The 27,699-nt window shown below is 41.2% G+C and overlaps 1 protein-coding gene across 2 annotated transcripts in view; it reads left to right on the top strand.

Moving 5' to 3' along the window:
* The first annotated feature begins 1,540 nt into the window (after positions 1 to 1,540).
* NKAP (NFKB activating protein) overlaps positions 1,541 to 27,699 on the top strand; it is a 41,148-nt gene continuing 14,989 nt past the window's right edge. The window contains exons 1-9 of one of the 2 annotated variants that reach the window (XR_004385550.1): positions 1,541 to 2,048; positions 4,767 to 4,847; positions 14,430 to 14,500; positions 14,689 to 14,829; positions 16,909 to 16,972; positions 18,620 to 18,729; positions 18,828 to 18,903; positions 19,886 to 20,035; positions 25,079 to 25,217. Coding sequence is in view for 1 of the 2 variants with exons in the window: in XM_032882289.1 (XP_032738180.1) it covers positions 1,663 to 2,048; positions 4,767 to 4,847; positions 14,430 to 14,500; positions 14,689 to 14,829; positions 16,909 to 16,972; positions 18,620 to 18,729; positions 18,828 to 18,903; positions 19,886 to 20,035; positions 25,079 to 25,253 (1,254 nt within the window). In the remaining variant the exon portion in view is untranslated. Of the gene's footprint in view, positions 2,049 to 4,766; positions 4,848 to 14,429; positions 14,501 to 14,688; positions 14,830 to 16,908; positions 16,973 to 18,619; positions 18,730 to 18,827; positions 18,904 to 19,885; positions 20,036 to 25,078; positions 25,412 to 27,699 lie in introns of those variants that run through there. The other variant, XM_032882289.1, reaches the window with a different exon arrangement.

Below are 27,699 nucleotides of genomic sequence, written 5' to 3'. Positions count from 1 at the left end.
AATTCTTTTTACATAGAAGATATCCAATAGTGCGGTCCGCTTTTCCTATTTACATTCTGTTAGCATCTTTCCCTTAAATTCTAAAAAAGGAGATTTCCAATAATTGGCGGCATTAGTTTTCATGGTCTGATAAGTTACTTCTTACAAGGAAAGGCCCAAAAGGCCATCTAGCTACCAGTAGACTGGATTCTGAATTTCCGTAGCACACTCATTGTACCTTCAAAAATTAAAGTCAATAGAATTAGTGTTCGAATGTTCTTTCATTTAAAAGCGGTATAAGGGGCACCTGGGTGGCTCAGTCCTTAAGCAGCTACCTTAGGCTCAGGTCCTGATCCCAGTGTCCTGGAATCCAGCCCCACATGGGACTCCCTGCTCAGTGGGAAGCCTGCTTCTCCCTCTCCCACTCCCCTTGCTTGTGCTCCCTCTCTCACTGTGTCTCTCTCTGTCAAATAATAAATAAATTCTTTAGAAAATAAAATAAAAGTAGTATAAAATGAACAGAATAGATAACCATTAACCATATATTGCTGAGCTAGCATATGACAGGGCTAGTTTAAGGGGCTGGACAAGAAGGGGGTTACAAATTCCTTTTGCTGGTGCATATTAGTGGTGATGAATTTCTGGGGAATAAGCAGTTTTCTCTCCGCTGCGAACTTAACTGGCTCAAATTATCAACAAAGAATTTGTGCCCTCTAAGTTAACTGAGCAAAATGGGGCTTAGACATCATATAGCGCACCACCAATTTCGTTAAACCCTCCTTATTTTGTTTGAGAGTAGAAAGAAAAAACTGTGGGGACGCCTGGGTGGCTCCCTTAAGCGACTGCCTCGGCTCAGATCATGACCCCCAGGTCCTGGGTTAGAGCCCCACCTCCAGCTCCTTGCTCAGCGGGGAGCCTGCTTTTTCCTCTGCCTCTGCACCCCCCCGTTCCCCCCACCCGCTCGTGCTAGTGCGCTTTCTCAAATAAATAAAAATCTTTAAAAGATTTTATTTATTTATTTGACAGAGACCACAAGTAGGCAGGGAGGCAGGCAGAGAGAGAGGGGGAAGCAGGCTCCCCGCTGAGCAGAGAGCCCTATGCGGGGCTCGGACCCAGGACTCTGGGATCATGACCTGAGCCGAAGGCAGAGGCTTTAACCCACTGAGCCACCCAGGCGCCCCAATAAAAATCTTTAAAAAAGAAAAGAAAAAGAAAAAATTGTGTGTAGGGAGGTGGGTGTACTCCTACACACAGATATATCTATCTATATATATCTATATCTATATATATATAGATATATATTTGACTTTGTTATTCACAAGGCCGCTCAGTGAAATGTCTCCTGTAGCCTATCGCCCTTCTCTTCAGGTATTTCAACTCGAGGATAAAAGACACGGTCTCTAAATCCAGTTGAGATTTGAGCAGCCTCACTCGGGACCGGAATGATGAGTGGATCCGGTTGCTCCACGGACTTCTTTATACCGATACACACATCCCCGTCCCGTGGGCAGGACCACCTAGGTCGGGGGAAGGGATTTGCCGACGTACCCGGAACTGTTACCAAGGTTTCCTGGGGTTCGGGCGGTGGCGCGACGGCGGATTAGAGACGCGAACCGATCGAGATCTTCCTAGGCTCGCGAGAGCGCCCCCTTCTCTAGCGGTTTAGGGGACCCAGCGGCTGCGATGGCCCCTGTGTCGGGTTCGCGCAGCCCTGAGGGGTCGGCCTCGGGTTCCGGGGGGAAGCGTCGCAGTTGGTCCAGAAGCCCTAAGCCCAGCCGATCCGCCCGCTCCCCGCGGGGCCGTCGCTCGCGCTCGAGATCTCGCTCGCACTCTTGCTCTCGGAATGGTCTCAGCCATCAGCTGGGCAGCTTCGGTCAGGGCTCGCGAAACCAGTCCTACCGTTCCCGCTCGCGGTCCCGCTCCCGGGAGCGGCCCCCGGCGCAGCGGGGCAACACCTTCGCTTCAGCCTCCTCGACCACGTATTATGGCGGCTACTCGCGCCCCTACGGGAGCGACAAGCCTTGGCCCAGCCTTCTGGACAAGGAGAGGGAAGAGAGCCTGCGGCAGAAGTGAGTGAGGCGGGGACACCTTCTCTTGCGGGAGCCCACGCGACTTCACAGTCGGACTTTCGCTTTTCGCCCTCTGCCCAGCGCCCCTTTCTATCCATCCCTTCAGCCCCCCCCCCCCAAAAAAAACGCCTTTTTCCGCCCCTTTCTTCCCTTGGGTTGTCGCTTGTCCTCGGGCCCCTTCTTACCGCGCTCCGGTGTCTCCGCTACTACTTCTGCCTCCTGGCTTGTAGCGGTTCTGTCGGGAGCCTCAGACCTGCCCGAATTACAGTACCCGCTTGCTTGTGTCTTTATTATTTGGAAGCGCGCTTTTATTTCGCACTCGGTTGAGCTCGTGGCCAAGAAGAGACGTATTTTATTGATCACAAAATTAGCAGTGCCTAGCACTTGGTAGGCGTGCCACCGTTGCTTGCTGAATGATCGGACGGATTTGAGGTCACAGGATGTGCACGGTGGAAATGTTTTGGGGCGAGTCGGGAAGGCTGGAGAGGAAGAGTTTAAATCCGAGGGGAGAAAACCCTCTGAGACCAGATGATTGAGCGCGGGAAAAGTGATCTGCCAAACTGTTGATTAAGCTACGTTGAAAAAAGGCCTTGTTAAATGGTCTTAATTAACTGTGAAAAATGATATTCACTCTCGGGAATGAGTATTGGAGTGGAAAAGTGGGTAGTTTAAGGAGGAGAAAGGAAAAGGGTTATAATTATTGCCATCTGAGTTTTAATATCTAATGCTTGAGTGTTAAATTCTATCAGGCACTGTACTAGGGGCTTTACATGCCCTCTCTCTCTCTCTCTCTCTTTTTTTTTTTTTAAAGATCTTATTTATTGGGGCGCCTGGATGGCTCAGTGGGTTGAGCCTCTGCCTTCTGCTCAGGTCATGATTTCAGAGTTCTGGGATCGAGCCCCACATCTGGCTCCTTGCTCCGTGGAGAGCCTGCTTCCCCCCTCTCTCTCTGCCTGCCTTTCTGCCTACTTGTGATCTCTCTCTGTCAAAGAAATCTTTTTTTAAAAAGATTTTTAAAAATCTTTTATTTCTTTCTTTAAAAAATATTTTATTTATTTATTTGACAGAGAGAGAGTACAAGCAGAGGGAGGAGGAGCAGCAGGCAGAGGGAGAGGGAGAAGCAGGCTCCCCTCTGAGCAAGGAGCTCCATCCCAGGACCCTGGGATCATGACCTGAGGAGAAGGCAGAGGCTTAACCACCTGAGCCACCCAGGCGCCCCTACATATCTCCTGTGTTAGAAAAGAAATTTAAGAGTATCACAGGCAGTGAGGGGCAGGTTAGGATTCCAAAGCTGGAAGATGTCTCCATAAATCTTTTTTTCCAAGAATGGGAATAAAGGATAGTGATGAAGAGAACAGGCTCCAGAATTGGACTGCCTTGAGTTTGAAACCATGCTTTGCTGCCTGATGGTTGTGTGACCTTGAGCAAGTTTCTGAACTTCTCTGAGCTTTATTTTGTAAACATTTAAAAAGGGATAAAGTTGGCGCCAAGCAAGGCTTTTAGAGTTGTGATGATTTAGTTCCTGGAACATAATGAATAGTACTTGAGTGTTAGCCATTAGGTTTCCTGAATAGAAGCAGAAACAATAAAAATAGTACTGAGTTAGGTTGGAGACCTACCTCTCCAAATTAAATTTTTCAGACAGTTACCTCCTAAGCAACCAGCGTCCTACTGGACAATCCTCATCAAAAGATGTCAAAACTTCTTGGATGAAATTTGCATTTGTACATTTAGAAGATGAATAATTTATCTTAAGAGTGCAGATGAATATGGTATGGTGACTAACATAACATTAAAAAAAAAGTGCAGATGAAGCTGGTAGCAGCAGGGATGAGAACTTAACTGTTCTTACAGCCTGTCATTCTTCCCCCTGCATATGGATTCCAAGTTGGGTGGTAAGTATAACCCTTTTAGGCTCTTCAGGTGGGAAACCTAAGTCTAATTCTGCATGTTTATAATATCTTTTCTCCTGAATAAAGAAGTAAAAAATTGTATATTCAAGCAATCAAACCAATTTATTTTGTAAGGGTTTGGGGTGTGTGTGTGTGTGTGTGTGTTTAAACAAATGGAATCAAAGCAGCTAAACTTTGAGGAATTGAGCCTTCTTTTTTTGTATTTTATGAGCAAAATTTTAAAAAAATCACAAACATAAATTTTTCCTGTCCTCTGAGGTAGATAGAGGATATAGTCCTTTTCCAAAAAAGGAACTAAAGGGAAAACAGAGAAAACAAACCCTGTATCTCTTTGAGGACAGTTTTTGTCAAATAAAACTTTTCTTTCATTTTCAGACCTCTGTTTATTTTCTATTTCTAATGCTTCATTTTTATTTTCTGTATTAATTCCTGAGTTTCTGAAAACGGGTTTGACTAAATCAAAAGTAGAGACTGCTCTTTACTCTCATAAATGTGTGTAAAGGAACTTATTTCCAAATATAAAACTGTTTGTGTCACATATTGCAGAAGATGAAATGAGCAATTAAGAACTATGTCATACAGGAGGCCGAAGAGATGCTCTTGATGGCTTTTTAAGCTGTATTTCTGGCCTGGCCTCAGGCTGTCTGTAGTCTGTACTAAGAACATCAAATTATAATGAGTATTAACTTATTAATTTAACTTTTAAAAAAGGAAAATAAGACTTAACTGGACTCCTTTTAATTGATTATATATTTGGAAAACAGTTTAGCCATGGAGTTATAATTTATATGCCTATATCTTCTAGGAGATTAAGTGAGAGAGAAAGAATTGGAGAACTGGGAGCTCCTGAAGTATGGGGACTTTCTCCAAAGAATCCAGAACCAGAGTAAGTGATTAAAAAATACTTTGTAAAAATGTAACATTTGTTTAAATCCAAAGATTGTTGTCAAAATTTGTGTTAAATGAACTTTTAAGTACAGCTCACATTTACTCTTCTTTTTGTGATTTGTGCCATTCTACCCCTTGGAATTTTAAAAACACTGAACATACCTAACGATTAAAACATGTTGCTAGGGGTGCCTGGGTGGCTCAGTCATTAAGCGGCTGTCTTACGACTCAGGTCATAATCCTGGGGTGCTTGGATCGAGCCCTGCATGGGGCTCCCTACACAGCGGGAAGCCTGCTTCTGCCTCTCGTGCTCCTCCTGCTTGTGTTCCCTCTCTCGCTGTCTTTCTCTCTCTGCGTCAAATGAATAAATAAAATCTTTTAAAAATAAATTTTAAAAATGTTGCTAGTGGATTTTAACATATTAATTGTTCTTTCAAAAGATATTTACCTTTAAAGATTTTATTTATTTATTTAACAGAGAGCACAAGTAGTCAGAACGGCAGGTAGAGGAAGAAGCAGGCTCCCCACTGAGCAGGGAGCCCGACACAGGGCTTGATCCCAGAACCCTGGGATCCTGGGATCATGACCTGAACCAAAGGCAGCCACTTAACCAACTGAGCCACCCAGGCGCCCCTTAATTGTTCTTTTTAAATTGTAATTCATGGTGGTACTAATTTCCTATCCCTAGAAGGGTTCAGTATTAAGACAAATACATTTTTATTATTTTGAATTGTTTTTTCTCAACCTAATAGTAGAATACGTGTCACATGTTAGCCTTACAAAGGGATTTTTTTTTGAGGTACAATTGACAAACAATATGGATGGTAGAGTAGGGTTTTCTTATATATATATCATTTGCAAATAGTGACCATTTTACTTCTTTACCAATTTGGATGCCTTTTATTTTTCTTGTCTTGTGGCTAGGACTTCAGTAGTGTGTTGAATAAAAGTGGCGAGAATAGGCATCCTTGTCTTGTTCCTGATCTTAGCGTAAAGCTTTCAGCTTTTTACTGTTGAGTGTGATATTAGCTGTGGGTTTGTTATAAATGGCCTTTCTTAAGTTAAGGTATGTTTTCTCTGTATTCACTCTGTTGAGAGTTTATATCTTCTTTGGATGTTGAATTTTGTCAAATGCTGTTTCTGCATCTATTAAGATGATCCTAGAATTTTTATCCTTTATTTTGTTAATGTGGTATATCCACATTGATAGATCTGTGGATATTGAATTATCCTTGCATTTCTGGAATAATTTCTACTTTAGAATGGTATATGATCTTTTTAATGTAGTATAAAATTTGATTTGCTAATATTTTGTTACAGATTTTTACATCTACACACATCAGGAATATTGTCTTGTAATTTTTTTTATTTGTGGTGTCTTTGGTTTTGTTATCAGGATAATGCTGGCCTCATAGAGTGAACTTGTTCTTTCTTCAGTTTTTTGGAATTGTTTAAGAAGTACAGGTCATAACTCATTAAATATTTGGTAGAATTTACCTGTGAAACCATCTGGTCCTGGAGTTTCTTTTGTTAGGAATTTTTTGATTACTGAGTCAATTTCATTAGTAGTAATCAGTCTGTATTGTAATCTTCCTGATTTAGACGATTGTTGTTTCTAGGAATTTATCCATTTCTTCTCAGTTGTTCCATTTGTTGGCATATAATTGTTCTTAATAGTTGCTTACAGTTTTTTTCTATTTCTGTAGTATTGGGTATAACTTTTCCCTTTCACTTCTGATTTTATTTATATGGGCACTCTCTTTTTTTCTTGATGAATCCAGTTAAAGTTTTTTTTTTAATCAATTTTATCTTTTCAAAGAACTAACTCTTAGTTTCTTTTTTTAAAAGTTATTTATTTAAGAGCAAGTGAGAGAGAGCATGCATGAGCAGGGGCGGGGAGGGTTAGAGGCAAAGGGAGAAGTAGGCTCCCCACTGAGCAGGGAGCCTGATGCAGGACTCCATCCGAGGACCAGCATCATGACCTCAGCTGAAGGCGGATGCTTTGCTGACTGAGCCACCCAGGCGCCCCCAACTCTTAGTTTCATTGATCTTTTCTGTTGTCTTTTTCGTTTTTTTTACATTTATTTTTCACTCTGATCTTAATTATTTTTTTCCTTTTACTAACTTAGGGCTTTGTTTTTTTCTAGTTCCTTTAGCTGTGATATTAGATTGTTTGAGATTTTTCTTGGTTCTTTAGTTGGGCCTGTGAACTTCCCTCATAGAACTTTTGCTCCATTTGATAGGTTTTGTACTGTTGTGTTTCCATTTTCATTTGTCTCAAGGTATTTTTTCATTTCCTCTTTGATTTCTTCATTGACCCATTGGTTGGTTGGTTGTTTTTAAAGATTTATTTATTTAAGAGAGAGAGCACATACTCAAGTAGGAGGGTCGGAGGGAGAGGGGGAGGGACTCTCAAGCAGACTCCATGCTGAGTGGAGAGCCTGACATGGGGCTTGATCTCATGACCCTGAGATCATGACCTGAGTTGAAACCAAGAGTCAGACATTTAACCGACTCTACCACCCAGGCACCCCCATCCATTGGTTGTTTAATTCCATGTTGTTATGCCTTTATGTGTTTGTGTTTTTCTAGTTTTCTTGTAATTGATTTCTAATTTCATACTATTGTAGTCTGAAAAGATGCTTGATACAGTTTCAGTCTTCTTAAATTTATCAAGACTTGTCTTATGGCCTAACATGGGATCAGTCCTGGAGTATATTCCATGTGCGGTTGAAAAGAATGTGTATTCTGCTGTTTGTGGATAAAATGTTCTGTGTATATCTGTTAAGTCTATCTGGTCTAATGTGTTGGTCAAGGCTACTGTGTCCTTATTGATTTTCTGTCTGAATGATCTATCCGTTCATGTAAGTGCGGTGTTAAGGTCTCTTACTGTTATTGTATTACTGTCAATTTCTCCCTTCATGTCTGTTAATACTTGATTTATGTATTAAGGCGCTCCTATGTTGGGTGCATAGGTATTTACAAATGTTATATCCTCTTGTTGGATTGATCCCTTTATCGTATATAATGTCCTTCATGTCTTGTTACAGGCTTTGTTTTCTAGAATGTTTTGTATGATATAAGTATTGCTACCCCAGCTTTTTTTTGTTTTCATTTGCATAGGATATCTTTTTCCATCCCTTCGGTTTTAGTCTCTATCTGAAGTGAGTCTCTTATAGGCAGCATATTGTTTTTTTTAAACAATTGTTTTGGTTTTGTTTGTGGTTTTTTTTGGTATTTAGTATTTTTTTTAATCTATTCAGCTACTGTGTGTGTTTTGATTAGAGCACTTAGTTTACATTTAAAGTAATTATTGATAAAAAAAATTATTGATAAGTATGGACTTGTTGCCATTTTGTTGATTTTTTTTCTGATTTTTTTTTAAAGATTTATTTGTCAGAGAGAGAGCACACAAGTGGGGAGCGGCAGGCAGAGGGAGAAGCAGTCTCCCTGCTGAGCAAGGAGCCAGATGTGGGACTTGATCCCGGGATCCTGGGATCTTAACCTGAGCCGGAGGCAGACAACCAGCTGAGCCACCCAGGCGCCCTTTCTGTTTTTGGAGGTCTTCTCTGTTCCATTCTTCTCTTGCTCTCTTCCCTTGAGATTTGGTGACTTTCCTTAATGTTATGTTTGTATTCTTTTATTTTTTGTTTATCTGTTACAGGTATTTGGTCAGTGGTTACCATGAGGTTCATCTATAACATCTTAAGTATATAGCGAACTATTTTAAGTTAATGCCCACTGAAGTTCAGATGCATTCTAAAAACACTACATCCCCCCACTGTGTTTTATGTTTTTGAATCATATTTTACATTTTATTATTTTATGTTTCCATTGACTAATTATTGTGGGTCTGATTTTGCTGCTTTTGTTTTTTAACCTTCATCCTAGCTATGTGGGTGGTCAATTCACTACCTTTACCCTATGTTTACCTTTACCAGTGAGATTTTAACTTTCATGATTTTCCATTTTTTTAAAGAATTTATTCTTAAATAATCTCTACACCCAACATGGAGCTCAAACTCACAATCCCAAGATCAAGAGTCAGGTACTCCACTGACTGAGCCAGACAGGTGCCCCTCCTTTTATAATTTTCTTAGTTGTAGTTATGATTTGTCTTTTCTACTTAAAATTAAATCCCTTTAATATTTCTTGTAAGGCTGGTTTGGTATTGATGAGCTCCTTTAGCTTATGATTATCTGAGAAACTCCTTGTTTCTCTTTCGCTTCTGAGAGATAACCTTGCTGTGTAGAATAATCTTGCTTGTAAGTTTTTAACTTTTAGCACTTCGTGTATATCATGCTGTTCTCTTCTGACCTATAAAGTTTCTGCTGAAAAACCAGCTTATAGATTTAGGGTTCCCTGGTATGCAACTAGTTGTTTTCCTTTTGCTGCTTTTAAGATTCTTTATCTCTGTTGACACTTTGATTCTTGGTCTCTTTGGGTTCATCTAATTTGGGGTGTTTGCTTTCTAGACTTGGATGTCTATTTCCTTCCCCAGGTTAGGGAATTTTTCAGCTATTATTTTTTCACATAAGCTTTCTGTCCTTTTCTCTCTCTTCTCCTTCTGGGACCCTATAGTACGACTATTAGTACACTTGATATTACCCCAGAGGTCCCTTAAACTTAAGCTCATTTTATTCAGTTTTTTTGCTTTTTGCTGTTCGGATTCAGTGGTTTCTACTATCCTGTCTTCCAGATTGTTAATCTGTTCTTCTGCATCCTGTAATCTGCTGTTGATGCCCTCTATTTTTCATTTCAGTTATTGTGTTCTTTGGCTCTGATTGATTTAAAAAGTATTTTCTGTCTCTTTGTTGAAGTTCTCGCTGTGCTTGTCCGCTCTTCCGTAGAGTTCAGGGAGCAACTTTATGGCCATTAGTTTGAATTCCATCTGGTAGATCTGCATCTTGTTTAGTTCTTTTTCTGAGGTTTTGTCGTCTTCTTCCACTTGGAACATACTGTCTTGTCTCGTTTGCGTCACAGTGTTTGTTCCTGTTTTAGGTAGATTAACTGTTGTCCCAGACTTGGAGGAGAGCCTTTAGCCAAAGGTGTCTGTGGGGCTCAGTAGCACAAACCCCCCTGGTCACCCAAGCCAGGTAGCCCAGGAATATCTCCTACGTAAGGCCGTGTGCTCCCTCTTGTGGCTGGTCATAATTTGTGTAGACTGGTATAGACTGGTATGTGGGGCTGTTTCCTGGTGCAGCTGTCTGCTAGGCCTGGCTATGACTACTTTGTGGATGCTGGTGAGTGGGGCAGGCTTCTGGCCTGTCTGATTGACAGGCCCGGTTGCGACTGTTGTGGACATGCTGGTGTGTGGAGTCAGCTCTTGACACAGCTGGCTGTAAGGCTTGCTTGTGAGAGGCATGAACACTGCTGAATAGGGCAGGCTTTCAGTGCAGCTGGCTGCAAGGTCCAGCTGCAACTGATGCAGGCACTCTAGCGTGTTGGATTGGGCCTCCAGGGCAGGAGCCCTTGGGTGGAAGGTCTGCTGGTCCTGGCTGAGGATTCCTGCTGGGTATGATGGGTACGGAGCTGCTAGAGAGGAGTGCCAGGCCAGGGCAGGTGGGTCGGGTGGGGTGAGTCTGCTGGGCTGTGCCAGTACTGCTAGCACAGGAGATGGAGAGCGTCAGAAATGGCACCTGCCAGTGCTGGACCAGCTAGATATAAGGGAAGTTAAAAGAAAATGGAGCCCACCAATGCTTTTCTCTGGAGAATGTTCAGACAGATCCCTGCTCCTCCACACACACCCTAAACTTAGTCTCTTTGGATCTCTCCTTCACCTCTAACCTAGGTGCTTTTCAAACTAATGCCTCTGCACTGGCGTGCCCTTTAAGAGGGAAGTCTGTTTCCCAGTGTCCTTTGGCTCTCCCTGACATAAACCCCACTTGTGTTCAACACCAGATATTATGGGTGCTTGTCTTTCTGGTACAGGTCCCTCAGGCTCTGGAGGCTGATGTGGAACAGAGATCTCTTATTTCTCAGTGAGGGACTCTACAGTTATGATATCCCTTCTGCTGCTGGTCGCCATGCCGAGGGTGTGGGTCCTAACCAGACTGTGTCTCTTCTCCTTCTACCTTTGTCAGTGTGGCTTTTTCTTTATATCCTTAGTTGCATTTGATCTGTTCTGCTAGTCTTCAGTTCATTCTCAGAGACAGTTCTGTATGTAGTGGTAGGTTTTGGTGTGTCTATGGAAGGAGGTGAGCTCAGGAATTTCCTACTCCACCATGTTGGTACCCTCTCCTGTACTACATTTTCCTCATCTCTACATCCTTCCATAGACATTTGGGTTGTTTTCATGTCTTGATTATTGTAAGTAATGTGCAGTGAACATGGGAGTACATATATATTCAAGTTAGTGTTTTTGTTTTCTTTGGATAAATACCCAGAAGTGGAATTGCTGGATCATATGGTTGTTTTATTTTTAGTTTTTAAGGAAGCTCCATACTGTTTTCCATAGTGGCTGCACCAATTTACATTCCCACCTACAGTGTGCAAGGGTTCCCTCTCCCACATCATCACCAACACTTGTTCAAATTTCTTGTCTTTTCAAGTATGGCCATTCTAACAGGTGAGGTATTATCGGTTTTTTAAAAAAGATTTTATTTCTTTATTTGACAGAGAGATCACAAGTAGGCAGAAAGGCAGGCACAGAGAGAGGAGGAACCAGACTCCCTGCTGAGCAGAGAGCCTGATGCGGGGCTTGATCCCAGGACCCTGAGATCATGACCTGATCCGGAGGCAAAGGCTTAACCCACTGAGCCACCCAGGCGCCACTCGATTTTTTATTTTGATTTACATTTCCCTGATGATTAGTAATATTGAACATTTTTACATTTACTGGTTACCCATTTATATGTTTTTGGAAAACATTATTCAGAGCCTCTGCTTTTTTTTTTTTTTTTTTTTGAGAGAGCATGTGTGCGTGAGGTGGAGGTTGGGGGGCAGAGAAAGAGCGAGAATCTTAAGTAGGTTTCACACTCAGCACGAAGCTCAAAGCAGACTTGGTCTCACAACTCTGGGATCATGACCTGAGCCAAAATCAAGAGTTGGATGCTTAACTGACGGAGCCACCCATGTGCCCCTGTTACCTTTGTTCTTTTTTTTTAAAGTTTTTATTTATTTATTTGACAGAGCTCACAAGTAGGCAGAGAGGCAGGCGGGGGTGGGGGGGAAGCAGGCTCCCCACTGAGTGGATATCCTATTATGGGGCTCAATCCCAGGACGCCGAGATCATGACCTGAGCCGAAGGCAGACGCTTAACCCACCAAGCCACACAGGTGCCCCTGTTACCTTTGTTCTTATCGGGAAATCTAAAAACCAGGGCACCTGGGTGGCTCAGTCAGTTAAACATCTGCCTTCCGGTTCAGGTCATGATCCCAGGGTCTTGGGCTCGAGCCCTGCGTCAGGCTCCCTGCTCAGCGGGAGAGTCTGCTTCTCCCCTTCCCTCTGCCACTTACCCCACTTGTGCTGTCTCTCTCGCTCACTCTCTCAAACAGATAAATAAAATCTTTTTTAAAAAAATGTGAAAACCATTGCACAACTCCCACAAGGAGGTGAGGGAGCTAACTGCCTATGTTTTCTTCTAGGTAAATTTTTGTTTTCAAGTCTTTAGTCCATTTTGAGTTAATTTATATGTATGGTGTAAATAGTGGCTCAGGGCCATTCTTCTTTATGTGGCTGTCTAGTTCTCCCGGCACCATTTAATAAAGAGGCTGTTCTTACTGTATATTCGTTACTACGTTGTCATAGATTAATTGCCCATATATGCATGGGTTTATTTTTGGGCTTTCTAGTCTATTCCCACAGGGATTTTAAAAAAATGAATATACCAATACAGTTTTGTTTAGGTTTCTTTTTTTTTTTAAGATTTTCTTTTTAAATAATCTGTATGCCCAGCATGGGCCTCAGACTTACAGCCACACGACCAAGAGTCTCAAGCTCCACCAGCTGAGCCAGTCAGGTGCTCCTGGTTAGTTTTCGTGTATTAAATAGTATCTGACAGCCTAATTCTTGTTTTTTTTTTCTTTTCTTTTTTCCCTTTGGTGCTGTTCCTAAGGTTCTTCTTCCCTCTCCTCTATTTCTAAGTCTACTTTCAGTTGAAACAATGTGCTTGACAGGTATACTTGTGTTTTATGACAGGGTGATAGCATTATTATTTGAAACTTGTTCTTATAGATACCGTCAAAAATGATCAAAGAATCTGAACTAAAAGAGTGAGTTGGAAGGAATACTACAAATAATTTTCCGGGCAAGACCTAAATTACTCCAGATGTGGTCTTCAGATTAAGACTATATGATATGAAAATTCCTCTTCTAAACTATTTTTATAAGATTCATTTATTTTTTTAATATATTCTTTAAAGATTTTATTTATTCATTTTTTAAAAGATTTATCCATTCATTTTTTAAAAATTTTTTTTAAAGATTTTATTTATTCATTTGACAGACAGAGATCACAAGTAGGCATAGAGGCAGGCAGAGAGAGAGAGGAAGAAGCAAGCTCCCTGCTGAGCGGAGAGCCTGATGCGGCGCTTGATCCCAGGATCCTGGGATCATGACCCGAGCTGAAGGCGGGGCTTTAACCCACTGAGCCACCCAGGCGCCCCTTATCCATTCATTTGACAGAGATCACAAGTAAGCAGAGAGGCAGGCAGAGAGAGGGGGTGAAGCAGGCTCCCCACCGAGCAGAGAGCCCGATTCGGGGCTTGATCCCAGGACCCTGAAATCATGACCTGAGCCGAAGGCAGAGGCTCAACCCACCGAGCCACCCAGGCGCCCCTTATTTATTTATTCATGAGAGAGAGAGAGAGAAGTAGGGTACTTGGAAAGCAGAGAGCCAAACGTGGGACTCTGTCCCAGGACTCTAAGATCATGACCTGAGCCAAAGGCAGACCCCCAACTGACTGAGCCACCCAGGCGCCCCAAATATTTATTTATTTTAAGAGAGAGAACAAATGGGTCAGAGGGAGAGGGAGCAGACCCCCTGCTGAGCACAGAGCTGGATGTGGGGCTCAGTCCCAGGACCCTGAGGTAATGACCTGAGCTAAAACTAAGATTTGGCCATTTGGCCGCCTGAGCCACCCAGGCTCCCCATCCTCTTCTAAACGATTATAGAATTTTAATAGTACTCCTTTTCAGAATTATCTATAATAGAATGAAATCTGCTTATATTGTAGTGTGTTAGGTTCTTCTTGCTCTGGGGACAGAACGGTTGCTGCACTACCGTATGTCCTTTATATGCATACAATAAAATGCAGTCTTCTTTGGTCTTCCTGTCTCTAGTTTTTTCATTTTTCCTTACATCCATCTTGTGGCTTCTGAAAATTAAATCTTACATGTTGCTTTCAGTTTGAATAGTGTTTTGTAAATGCTAAAGCATGCAAATGTAAATGATTATTATGTTACTTTGAAGGTGGTAGACTCTTGAACTGTACCTTTACAAAGTCATTCCAGTGTTTGCTTTTGATGGTTCTTGGACAACCGGTGTCATTACTGAGATTTTTTGATTCTGTATTTTTATACTCCATGATTCACGGTTTATCAGTTTTCTGATTCTTACAACCGTCTTCTTTAAATTCAGCTCTGATGAACACACACCAGTGGAGGACGATGAGCCAAAGAAAAGCACCAGTTCAGCTTCTACTTCAGAAGGTATTTTTTTAACTACTACAGAGCTGCTGTATTGAGAAGTTGAAAAAAAAGTTTATAGTCAAACAGTAGACTTTGCTTTTACAAATCAAGTTGCCCGTCATCTGTTCTTTTTCAGTATTTCAGATACAGTAAAATTGATAATCGTAATACTTGCCTAGAAGTTAATTTTATATTTGTACTTCATGTAGAAGAAAAGAAGAAGAAGAAGAAGTCTAATCATTCGAAAGAGAGGTCCAAGAAAAAGAGAAAGAAGAAATCCTCTAAAAGAAAACGCAAGAAGTACTCTGATGACAGCGACAGTGACTCTGACTCTGACTCAGACTCCAGTGGTAAGAAGGCGGCATCACTCTGCAGGCCTGGCTTCAAAACTCGTTTTCCTTCATAGAACTGATTGCAGAGGAAGGTTAAGGACAGTGGCCGAGAGGTGTTGAGCACTGGCTCTCTTGGTGCCAGGAGCCCCGCTAAGCGCTGGCTGTTCTCAGTGCCGCTCAGTCCACACAGGGCTCCAGACTGCGTCTTAGAGATGGGGAAATGGGGCGCAGAGCAGGTTGCGACACCGCACTCAGGCTCACACAGCTGAGATCCAGACCCGAGCGCTGTGACCCCAGATGGGTGGTGTGTAGCCGTACAAGGCACGTCGTGGCAGCAAACCGAACCGAGGCGGGGTCGGGCCGGGAGACGTGTGGCAGCAAAGCCAGCCCCATGGGGCTGCGTCAGGCCCGGGGAGCAGCTCTCTTGTGTCGTCCTCACACTCAGGGGGCACCTCTGTGCCATTTTCCAAAAGGCACACCTCAGAGGACCCCCTGCCAGCTGGCAGCTGATTTATGGAGGACACCCCTACCCCACCCCCCATGGCGTGGTGCCTCCCAGAAAGCCCCCTTTTTGTGCCTTCTCCTGGCTGATGGTTGACAGGATGATTGACCCCCCGCCTCTGGGGACATTGCATAAAGGTGTCTCTTCCCCTGATGTCACTGGGGTTTCCTGGCTCCTGTTGTTACTTTTCTTCCTCACTGCTGGGAGAGTGAACTACCTTTTTTTTTTAAAAAAAAGATTTATTTATTTTGGAGAGAGTGTGCAGGTGGGAGGGAGGGGCCAACGGAGAGAATCTGGAGCTGACCTCCGCACTGACCATGGAGCCTGACCCAGGGCTGGATCCCGCTGCCCATGAAATCGTGACCTGAGCTGAAATGAGGAGGCAGCCGCTTAGCCGACTGGGCCACCCAGGTGCCCCGATGAACTTTCTGAGAGCGCAGATGTGAGCACATCTGTCCCTACTTAAAAATCCTTCAGCAGCTCTCTGTCGTCTTCAGGGTGAAGTTCGGACCCTGATTGATCCCTCTCTGATCACACATGCCCTGTCCTTCTTGCAGCATCCTCTTAGCCTGAGAACGATGGTCTCCTCGGTCTTCCATGTTCTTTCTCTTGCTTCTGTGACTTGATACAGAGTCCATCGGCCTGCAGTGCCAGTCTCTCCCTGCGTGCGGCCTGGCTTACTCTCCTCAACAGTGGGCATGCAGTACTTTTGTAATAAAACTGATTTTAAAGAGAACTAGCTTGGGGCACCTGGGTGGCTCGTCAATGAAGCAAGCGTCTGCCTGCGGCTCAGGTCATGATCCTGGGGTCCTGGGATCGAGCCCCACGTTGGGCTCCTACTCAGTGGGGTGTCTGCTTCTCCCTCTCCCTCTACCCTTCCCTGCTGCTCTGTGCTTGCTTGCTCTGTTGTGCTGTCTCTCTCTCACTCAAATAATTTTTAAAAATCTTAAAAAAGAACTAGCTTAAGAGTCACCATTCCTTAAATACCGTCCCCAAACCAGCCTGATAATGAGACTTCTCTGTATGCCCAGAGCACCCCATGCTTCCCTGTATCACTCTGGATTCTGTTTATCTTACTTCTGTCTCCCTGTCTCCTCTGTTAGACTGAGCTCCTAAAAGGCATGTCCCTGGCCCCAAATACATAGGGTTTTTTTCTTTTTTTCATCGTGAAAATGCTTAAAACATTATAAAGTAAGGAGGTTAGTATTATACTATATATCACTTAGATTTTAACCATTTTTAGTATTTTGACATTTGCTTTAAATATCTTTTTTTTCTGAGATATTCAAAATAGATTAGCAATATCACACTGTCACCCTAAAGATTTCTGTGTCCATTTCTAAAAAACAAGGACATTTTCCTGCTTACCCATACTATTATCTCACCCAATATACTCTGTATCACTGAAGACTTAGTATAACTTTAATTTCTGTGTCCCTGGCGCCTAGTACATACCCTGATGAGTAGCAATAAATGTTTGAATTGGTTAATTTCTCTGTAACAACAAATAGGCCAGCAGTAGGATATTTACTCAAAATTACTGGGGTTTTAAAATTAAACTTTTGTTTTTAATTAAAATCTGCTTTAATTTCCAGATGAAGATACAAAAAGAAGAGCAAAGAAAGCCAAGAAAAAGGAAAAGAAGAAGAAACATAGATCGTTAGTTTTCTTTTAAATTTTTATTTTGGAAAAGTTAAAATATATATAAAATTACATAAGACAAAGTAATAAGTAAATAATGATTAATAAAATAGTGTAATGATCCCCTGTGTAACCATCACCCAGCTTAATAATTTCAACTCTTGGACAATCTCCACTGCCCCCCCATTATTTCAAAACCAATTCCAGAGATCATTTTGTCCATAAATCAGCATGTTTCTCTAAAAGATCGGCATTCTTTTTAAGAAATCATAACTACAATACTGTTATCATGCCTAAGATATTTAGCAACAATTCCTCAATTCTCAGCAGGTTTTTATACAGTTCATTTAAATCTAGATCCAAATAATGCCCATAAATTATGATTGGTTGGTATGTCTCCTGTAGCTCTTTAAATTAGTTGGTTTCCCTTCCATTTTTGTTCTTGCAGTTTATTTGTTAAAGAAACCAAATCATTTACGTATAGAGTTTCCCGCAGTATAGATTTTGATGATTATATTTAATTTTTTATTTCTTTATTTTTAAAGATTTTTTTAAGTTATCTGTATACCTAATATGGGGCTTGAACTCAGGACCCAGGAGCAAGAGTTATGTGCTCTACTGTCTGAGCCAGCCAAACATTCCTGACTGTATTTTTTTTAAAGATTTTATTTATTTATTTGACAGAGAGAGTGATCACAAGTAGGCAGAGAGGCAGACAGAGAGAGGGGGGAAGCAGGCTCCCTGCTGAGCAGAGAGCCCAGTGTGGGGCTCGATCCTAGGACCCTGAGATCATGACCTGAGCCGAAGGCAGAGGCTTTAACCCACTGAGCCGAAGGCCGAGGCTTTAACCCACTGAGCCACCCAGGTGCCCCTCCTGACTGTATTTTTATGGTGTGGTTTTAACATGGTCTTTGCTTGTCTATTTCCTATATATTGATAGTAAGGTCTAGAGACTTGATGAGGCTCAGATTTGAGTCTTTGGCACGTGTGCTGCACAGGTGGTACTGTGTACTTCGTCAGGAGGCAGTTAATGTCTGGTCGTCTCCGTTTGTCGTATTAATAGCCATGGATGGTCATTGCCTAGATCCCTTATTTCATTAGGGGTTGCAGAGTTGTGATAGTCTAATTCTGGCTTTCTTTTCTTTTTTTTTTTTTCCTTTCTGGCTTGCTCTCTTCATTTATTGGGTAGAATAATTCTATAAGAGAAACCTACCCTCGTCAACTGTTTGGTTACTCTGAAGTACAGTTTGTATAGAGAAGGCAGGATAATTTCTTTTTAACTTTTTTTGTTTTATGAGTTTTCAAAATAATGAGTTGGACTTTTTTTCGTATTGTTATGAACCCATGGATTCAAACATATTTGATGTATTTTAACCCATTACACTTCAAATTATTGATGCTTAAATTGGTAAGAGCTGTTTTTTAAACTGCTTTATTATCTTTCTGCAACATGAGAACTATTTCATTGTCCCCTTGAGAGATCTTTTTTTATAGTGAAACATGATTTGGTTAAATAAGTTGAAATCTTTTAATTAAAATTCTGCTCTAAAAATTGTAATCAGCTGAGAACTTAAATCATTTTCATCAGTCTTTCATTGCCTTAAAAAATGAGAGTCCCTTTAATGTGGGACTATTAAGTGTATTTATATCAAATTATAATTACAGGAAGAAATACAAGAAAAAGAAGTCTAAGAAGAATAGAAAAGATTCCAGTGATTCAAGCTCTAAAGATTCCCAGGAAGAGTTTCTGGAGAATCCCTGGAAGGATCGATCAAGTAGGTTCTTCTGGTAGACTTTGATTCACAACAGATAAAACATTAAATTTAAATGATTAGTCAAAATGTGAATCTGTGTCTGAACCTCTTTCCTGCAGAGCCTGAAGAACCCTCAGACTTAATTGGCCCAGAGGCTCCAAAAACACTTGCCTCTCAGGATGATAAACCTTTGAAGTAAGTAACAGTGTATTTCAAATATCTAAAGTTCCTTCCTAAAAGTACAGCCCTAACTTGCCCTTCCAACTGTATCCGCCTGTATGCCCTTATTTACATGCCGCCTTCCAGCTGAGCTGAACCAGGACTTCTCTGTATCGACTGTGTACTTTCCCACATTGTGCCTTGCTCACCTTATGTCTTCCCCCAGCATGCCCTCACTTCTTTGCCCGGCCCTTATTTCTTTGCTATTCCCAATTTCTTCCTGTTAAAATCCTTATCATCTTTCAAAGCTCTTTTCAAACGGAGGGGTCATGTGCTGATTCCCAGGACCTTCCCTCCACAAGTAGATGGGATTCCTACCCTTCTCTAATCCTCTAGTCCTCAGAGTATTTTGTTTCTTTCGAGAGTGTCTTATATGTTCTACCTTGTGTTGTAGTCATGTCCCCATCAGTATATAAATTCATAAGAACAGAGATCACTTTTGCGTTACAAGCTTTGAGTTTAGTAGGTATTAAAGATGCAGTGAATGAATTGAAGGAAGGGATGGTAGTTTTTAAAGTCCTCTCGAGTGAAAGTTAATAGGTAATTGTTACTGTATAGCATTATTACTCGTTACAACTCTAAAAAGTATGTTAATTTGAGATGTATTATTTCTCTTTTTTTTCTTGAAGGGAAAAAGGAATTCACTGGAGGCAGAAGCCATAAAGGCAGTGCCCATAGGGATATATCGATCCATAATTGTAAACCATGAATCTAGACTCACTCACATCAGTTCTTTTGTTCCTCCAAAGCATGTCTGTATTCCTGGGTTCGTTATGCAGATCAGAGTGCAATGTTCGCTAATTAAAGTAATTCACATTGGGCTTCCCAGGACGCTCCCATTCAGCAGCCATCGTTTGTGCTGTTTTCTGAGAGAAAATCTATTTGTGCTCTCTTTAGATGACGAGCTTTTTATAATGGTGAGCTTTTTATAATGAACCTTTTCTGAATTACTTTGTAGCTATGGCCATGCGCTGTTACCTGGTGAGGGTGCGGCTATGGCTGAATATGTGAAAGCGGGGAAACGTATCCCAAGAAGAGGTGAAATTGGCTTGACGAGTGAAGAGATTGCATCATTTGAATGTTCGGGTTATGTAATGAGTGGTAGCAGGTAAGTTACTGGCATCGAGGTCGGTTTCCACGATTAGATCTTTTCCTTTCTCACTACCAGAATTATATTTTGGCAATTGATTTTCATTAAGTGATCATTCGTAATGAAAAGTAGGGTATAAATTTTGGTTTAATGTGGGTTTTACGGATACAATCATGGATGGCCAGAATTCCACGTGCAGCTCAGCCTGAAAATCAGCGGCCTCTCCCAACTTCAGAGAACCGGTCTTTCTGCTGTCCTGTCCTGGTTTGTATTTTGGTACTTACAGTTTATCTTCTGGAGGATATAGTTAATTCAGTTATTTATCACTGCCCCATAAGGAATGTGGCATTCTAGTAGTAGGAAATCATTTCCATGAGACAGTGTTTCCTGTTTTCGGAGTTTGCCTCCAGTTCTCTGTAGAGGCAGAGAATATGGACTCTAATTCTCTGTGGACTCTGAGAATGAAGAGCAGGAAAGGATTATGACAGCATGGGGAAATGAATATAAAATTGTGGAGGAGAAAGCAAAGTGCCAGGAAGAATGAGGAGAGTAAACGAATAGGACATCAGTACAAAGATCAAACTGAATCTTGGATTTTTTAAAACTTTATAAATTACTTAAAGTAAGTGAGTATTTTAAAATAAAGTTGGAAGCAGGTATTTGCAAAACCCCTGAAGCACCTCCAGAATGTCAGGGTTCGGAGGACCAGCACAGTAAGACAAAACAATGAGGGCTGCCTGGGGGGCTCAGATGGTAAAGCGTCTGCCTTCAGCTCAGGTCATGATCCTGGGGTCCTGGGATCGAGCCCTGCGTCAGGCTCTCTGCTCAGTGCTCTCCCTCTGCCATTCCCTCCACTTGTGCTTTCTGGCTCTATCTCTCTGTCAAATAAATAAAATCTTAAAAGAAATGAGAGTCATAGGCATTGGAAAGGAGGATATAACTCATTTTTTGTGAATGATGTGATTTTTTTTTTTTACATAGAAAATCCTAAGGAACCTTCAGATGATTCTGAATAATAGGAGGGTTTAATAAATGGTTGGATGTAAGGTTAATACATGAAAATCAGTTGCATTTCTGAGTACCAGGAAATGGTTAGAAATGTAATTAAATAAAAAGGAAGCAATATTTATAATAGTATCAGAGAATATGAAGGATTTAGGAATAGATCTTAACAAGAAATGTCCAAGACCTCTACAGGGAAAACTAGAAAACATTAAGAGACATTAAAGGGGCGCTTGTGTGGTTCAGTTGGTTAAGCGTCTGACTCTTGGTTTCAGGACAGGTCATGACCTCAGGGTTGTGAGATTGAGCCCCATGTCGGGCTCCACACTCAGCAGGGAGTCTGCCTGAGATTCGTGCCCTCTCCCTCTGCCCCTTCTCCACTCACCCTCTCTCTGTCTCTCAAATAAATCTTTAAAAAAAAAGAGAGAGCCATTAAAGAACGCAGAAGTGGAGAGATACCATGTTCATGCAGGAAGACAGTTATAAAGTCAGTTCTCCCCAAATTGGTTTGTATATAGTGTAGTTCCAGTCAGACTCACAGAAGAGCTTTTTGTGAAACTTAAGGTGGTTTTGGGCTTTTCTTCTTTTTTTTTTTTTAAGACACATTTATTCAGTGTCATGATCAGACTATTACATTTAGCAATCAACAGCATGGGTACAAAAAAAAAATCTACATTAAAACCCTTTGTTGGAATGCTTTACACTTTCCACAGAACAGAAACTAAAATAACCTGTTATACAATTAGTCACAAATACAGTCCTCGAGTTTTTTTGCCCATACACATGAGTATTGTCTAAAACATGTCTTCTTTGTAGCAGCTAGGCCCTGCCACCACTGTGCTTGGCTGAGTTCACAAATCTGTTGTAACCTATAGCTTCCCTGTCACTTCTCTGGCTCTTCTCTCCTGCTAAGCTTTGTTTCCTGGCAGTAATTAAAAACTTCTGCCACTGCCGTAGCTGCTGCTGCTGCTGGAACCACCATAGCCACTTTGGTTTTGGGGTTTGGCGAAGTATTGACCTCCACCACCATAAGGGCCAGAGCTTCTGCCTCCAAAATTGCCTCCTTTCATGGGTCCAAAATTTGAGGATTGATTGTTGTAATTGCCAAAATCATTATAGCTTCCGCCACCTCCAAAGTTGCTTCCATCATTACCAAATCCGTTATAGCCATCCCCACTGCCACCATATCCACCACCACCTCGACTGCCACCAAAGCCACCTCGACCACTGAAGTTTCCTCTGCGACCAAAGTTGTCATTCCCACCAAAACCACCTCCACAACCACCACCGAAGTTTCCAGAACCACTTCGACCTCTTTGGCTGGATGAAGCACTAGCCATCTCTTGCTTAGAGAGCACTTTCCTTACTTCACAGCTGTGGCCATTCACAGTATGGTCATCAAATGTTACAAAAGCAAAACCCCTCTTTTTGCCACTGCCTTGGTCAGTCATGATCTCAATCACTTCGATTTTCCCATACTGTTCGAAATAATCTCTTAGATGATGTTCTTCAGTGTCTTCTTTAATGCCACCAACAAAAATCTTTTTCACAGTTAAGTGGGCACCAGGTCTTTGAGAATCTTCTCTTGAGACAGCCCTCTTTGGTTCCACAACTCTTCCATCCACCTTGTGTGGCCTTGCACTCATGGCTGCATCCACCTCCTCCACAGTGGCGTATGTGACAAACCCAAAGCCTCTGGAGCGCTTGGTGTTTGGGTCTCTCATTACCACACAGTCCGTAAGTGTTCCCCATTGCTCAAAATGGCTCCTCAGACTCTCATCGGTTGTTTCAAAGCTCAGACCTCCGATGAAGAGCTTCCGCAGCTGTTCAGGCTCTTTGGAAGACTCCGACTTAGACATGACGGCGGTGGGAGGGGAGACTTTAACGATGCTTACTCGGCGGTGTCCACGGGCAGAAAGGCGGTTTTGGGCTTTTCTAAAAATTTTACTTATTTATTTGACAGAGAGCGAGCACAAGCATGGGGAGCAGCAAAGGGAGAGGGAGAAGCAGACTCTCTGTGGAGCAGGGAGCCCGATGTGGGACTTGGTCTCAGGACTCTGGGATCATGATCTGAACTGAAGGCAGATGCTTAACTGAGCCATCCAGGTGCCCCAATAAGATGGTTCTAAAATTTATGTTAGACTAGAGGGCCAAGAATAGCCCTGTCATCTTTGAAGAAGGGCAGGAAGATAAGATTTGGCCTACCATGTATGAAGACTTACTATGAAGCTTACAGAACTTTAGAAAGTATAGGAGAACAAATGACTTGTTCAGTGGGATAAAATACGAAGCTCGGGCAGAGCTACATGTGTGAACTTAGTTGTATGAAAGAGATTGCATGTCAGATCACTGGGGAAGGAAGGAACTCTGCAGTAAATGGAGCAGGACAAAACTGGTTATCTGTTTGGAGAAAGAGGAAAGTAGAACCCTGCATGGCCATATTTAAAAACCAGTGCTACTACGGGTGCCTGGCTGGCTCACTAAACCATGCCATCACGGGGTTGTGAGCTCAAGGCCCACACTGAGTGGAGCCTACTTAAAAAAAATTCTTTTAATTAAAAAAAATAATAATAAATAAAAAATAACTTTAACACTCTTAGTTTAACGTATAAGTAGATAGCTAGTAGATCTTGGGGTAAGAAAGTGTTTCTTAAGGAAGAATCCCAAAAAATGTACTTATCATAAAATAGTGATAATTTGCCTAAGTTAAAAGAAACGACTTTTGTTTATTAGAAGACATCTAAAATAAGAAAAAGACAAGTTTTAAGCCAGGATAGGATCTTAAAACTGATAATTAGTATTGAGAGTATTTAAAGAATACATACAAAATACATACAAAGGAAAAATGGGAAAAGGACACAAACATTTGTTAGAAGAAGAAAACTATAGGGCCTACACATACATAAAAAGATGTTCATTATCATTGGAAATGGAAATCAAGAACATGCTAAAATACCATTTTACATTTATCTGATGGACAAAAGTTCAGAGTTCTAACAATACCAAGCATTGGAGAAGATGTAAATCTACAGGATCTCTTAAATACTGCTAGTGGTGATATAAATTGGTACGACGACTCTGGAAAACAGTCTGACATCATCTTGAAAAGTAGAGCGTTTGTAAGCTTTATGTCCCAGCAGCTCTGTTCCTAGATACCCAAGAGGAACTCTTTCCTGTGTACTAGGAGACACGTACATAGATATTTTACAACATTGTTCACATAGCACTTGATGTTCTAAACAAACCCCTCTATTCACTGTATAGTGAGCAACCTGAAGTACAGTGTCCTCTCCTTGTCTTTACGTCCTGCTGCTCCCCCAGTCACGCTAATCTTGAATGAGTTTCCCCTCTTTTCCTTACTCCGCTTTCTCTATTTTTCTAGACATAGGTCAAGCCTTATATCAAACCGACTTTGTAGGATTGGGTTACATATACCTAGAAGAGTTTCATGGAGTTTTCCCTCTAATTTAGCAGACCCTTTGAAGATAATGTCGTAGTTTCCCTCTGCCCCCTATACTCCTGATTTGGCCTTTGTGATAAATCTCTTCTTTGAGCTGCTACTGAATTCTGAGGAAGTTAAATCCACTCACAAAACTCATCAAAAAATTCTATTATGGTATTAGACCTAGTCCTTTTGGTTGTACAATAAATTAGAACCATGAGGAACTTCTACCTGATTGATGACAACTTAAACCTTTCTTCTGTCCTACTGTCAGTTCGCCAAAGGCAAATCCCACATAGCACATAGGAAATTTAATAATTTGCTAGTTTCTGGTTGTTTTAGTAGAAACAACAGAACTAGACTTATGACCTTGGTATTTGAAATTAATAACATTCATGATGTTGACAGAACAATAGATCATTATTTGAATACTGGAAATGAATCCGAGCACACGTTGGCAGATAAAATGCATGCTCTTTTGAAAATTCAGCCCATTACCAAAATAATTTCTATTTATCAGTTCTTTAAATAGACCACTCTGTATTAAGAAGGGTAAGTGCAGAAGTACTATGAGAATAATTACTGAGAAATTAAGCCAAAAATAAAATTATCTGCAGGCATCGCCGAATGGAGGCCGTGCGACTGCGGAAAGAGAACCAGATCTATAGTGCTGATGAGAAGAGAGCCCTGGCGTCCTTTAACCAAGAAGAGAGGCGAAAGAGAGAAAACAAGATTTTGGCCAGTTTTCGAGAGATGGTATACAGAAAAACTAAAGGGAAAGATGACAAATAGGCATTTTCTGATTGTTCAGCAGACATTTTTAACAAAAAAGTCTGGGTTCCATATATACATACAAAAAGATTACTATGATCTGAAAAAGCTTTATAGTGCTCCTGTGCCTTCTATTAAACTCTTTCAGTCCTTCAATAAAAAGCTGCTTATTGATATAATTTTAGCAAGTTCTTTGGATTATTTTTGGATTGACCATAATAACTTTCTGGTTTAAAAATCCAAATTACAAATAAAATCATACTGTACTTGGGGAGGTGGCATTGAGAGAAAGTGTCAGTAAGATCAGAAACTTAACTCTCAAATCATGGGACAGTGCTCCTATTAGCTCTATGTGATGCCCGTCCCCCACCCCCACTGAACTGGTGGGAAGTCATCATTCCTCTCTGTTGAATGTGTTACAAATGGACTTGATAGAAACATACAGGAGTCCACTTTTGTTAACAAGTTGAAGGCATTGCTGAAAAAAGCAAATCTGGAATTTGAAAATCGACTTGTATAATATATAGTCTGCCCTGGAAGTAATGTATTTTGGTTTTAGTCCCTACCTCTATCCCAAATCCAACAAACAAGCCAAAAAGACTAACCCACAGACTTACTGAGTTGAAAATGTGAATGTTAGTGTTTTAAGTTCTTAAAATTTTGAGTTCTTAAAAATGGTTCTTCAAATATAAAATATTGGGAGGTGTACAGTTGTGCCAGTATAAGTACATTATCCATCTAAGCTATGGATTTGAATACTGAAAATAAATGGGAGTCAACTATGGTTAGGAGTTTTAATAAGGAAAAATATACTGAAGCATTAGTTTTAATTTAGTTTTGTAAGGATGAAGTTAAAATGATATTAAATATATTTTAACTGCTTTATGTAATAAGCTTATTTCATTTTAAACATTGTTAAATGTTTCAGTTTACTTTTTACATCTGTCATTTGGTTTAACTTTTTATAGAACCCCTCACTTTATCACTTTTTGTATGGCTGCTATTGACTTTTAAGTTTTGGAGAAATGGGACTAGCAGTTCGTGATCTTTTTTCTTCCTATTATTTTGTTCAATTTGAGTTGTTAGGTGAAGGGAAAGGGGACAGTGGAAGCTTTGTTCCTGTTAAGGTTGTTTGAGCTGTGTTGTTATGTATCTAGAGTAAGTCTAAATTACCTAGGGGATGGGGAAGTTCTAACTCTGCGGTTATAAAACATCCCCTCTCTTTGTAATAGTTTAAGGTGTTTTTTTTCCCCTGAGTTTTAAAATAAGGCAGTCATATTTCAAAGCATAGATAAGAAGTTTTACTGTTTAACATGTGTTCTAGGAAAGTGTCTGCCTTTAACCCACAGCTGAGGAACTAAACCACTTGGCGTGTAGCAACATTTATTACCCCTGAATCTGAAGTGATTTCTGTTTATCATCGTTGCTGCCTAACCTGATAAATATCTTGTTTCCAAAAGGTAAAAGGAAGCTAGATTCCAAATTTATGAGTTATAATCCATCTACTTCCCTGCATAATAAAACCTAAATTTATAATCCTTATTTAAGAATTTTGTTCTCTAAGAACATTATTTTTTGTTATTGGCTCCTAGAGACTGAATGAGTTTGCACTCTTATTTTCAGTAGGCAAAGCTGTTTAAGTGCAACAACTCTGTGATAGAGGATTATTGTGGGTTTTTATTGGATTTTCCTGTGTCCTCCACAGAGTAGATATTCAGTAACTGAAAGAAAGCATATTAATGTATTTCAGAACTTTGTCATTTCTTTCATCAGGGTTTGTTCAGGAAAGATCTGCCAAAGAACAGCTTCAGTAGCATGTTCTTTGGCAAAGAGGAGGGTAGAATAAAAGGGCTGAAAGTATTTTATTTTGAGCTCATGAGAGTAACTGCTTCAGACTGCATTGAGTCATCTGAGCCATAAGTCCAATAGGGGACGTGTTGTATTTGAAATGTATGTTTTGTTCTTCAGGAAGACTTACCTAGTTTTCCACCTCCTTGCCTGTTGTTCTGATAAGATTTTCCCTTCTTTTATGTTTATTGCACAAATGTAAGAGTTAAAGAAGAAAAATTACCCACAGTCTTACCACAGTTGTCTTTAGTATTCTGTGTTCCCTTCCAGTGCTTGTCTGCATAAATATGTATTCTGACATGCCTGTAAGTAATCACCCACAGTGTAATCTTGTCTTTGGTGTTTTAAACCTTTACAGTCAGGCAAGACAGCCTCCCAGGGATGGTAGGAACAAGTGGTGATCTGGTGTGAGGACGGAAGGAAAGAGGACCAGAAATAAGTAAGGGTGGCAGTCAGCCCTTCCCTGTTTGATTGCCGCCTGTCAGGAAGCCGCCCCGCTGCCATCGCAGCTGTGATGCTGTGTGGTGCACAGCACACCCGGTGGCGGTGTGGGAGTGTACTGGCTAACCGTGAGGCTTACGTCACCCTCCGTGAAGGGGTCTGTGAGTGGGCAAATCTT

The sequence above is a fragment of the Lontra canadensis genome, unplaced genomic scaffold (genome assembly GCF_010015895.1).
Source record: "Lontra canadensis isolate GAN:19392208 unplaced genomic scaffold, GSC_riverotter_1.0 scaffold81, whole genome shotgun sequence".
Taxonomy (NCBI): Eukaryota; Metazoa; Chordata; class Mammalia; order Carnivora; family Mustelidae; genus Lontra; species Lontra canadensis.
This window is presented reverse-complemented; position numbering and strand designations above follow the sequence as displayed.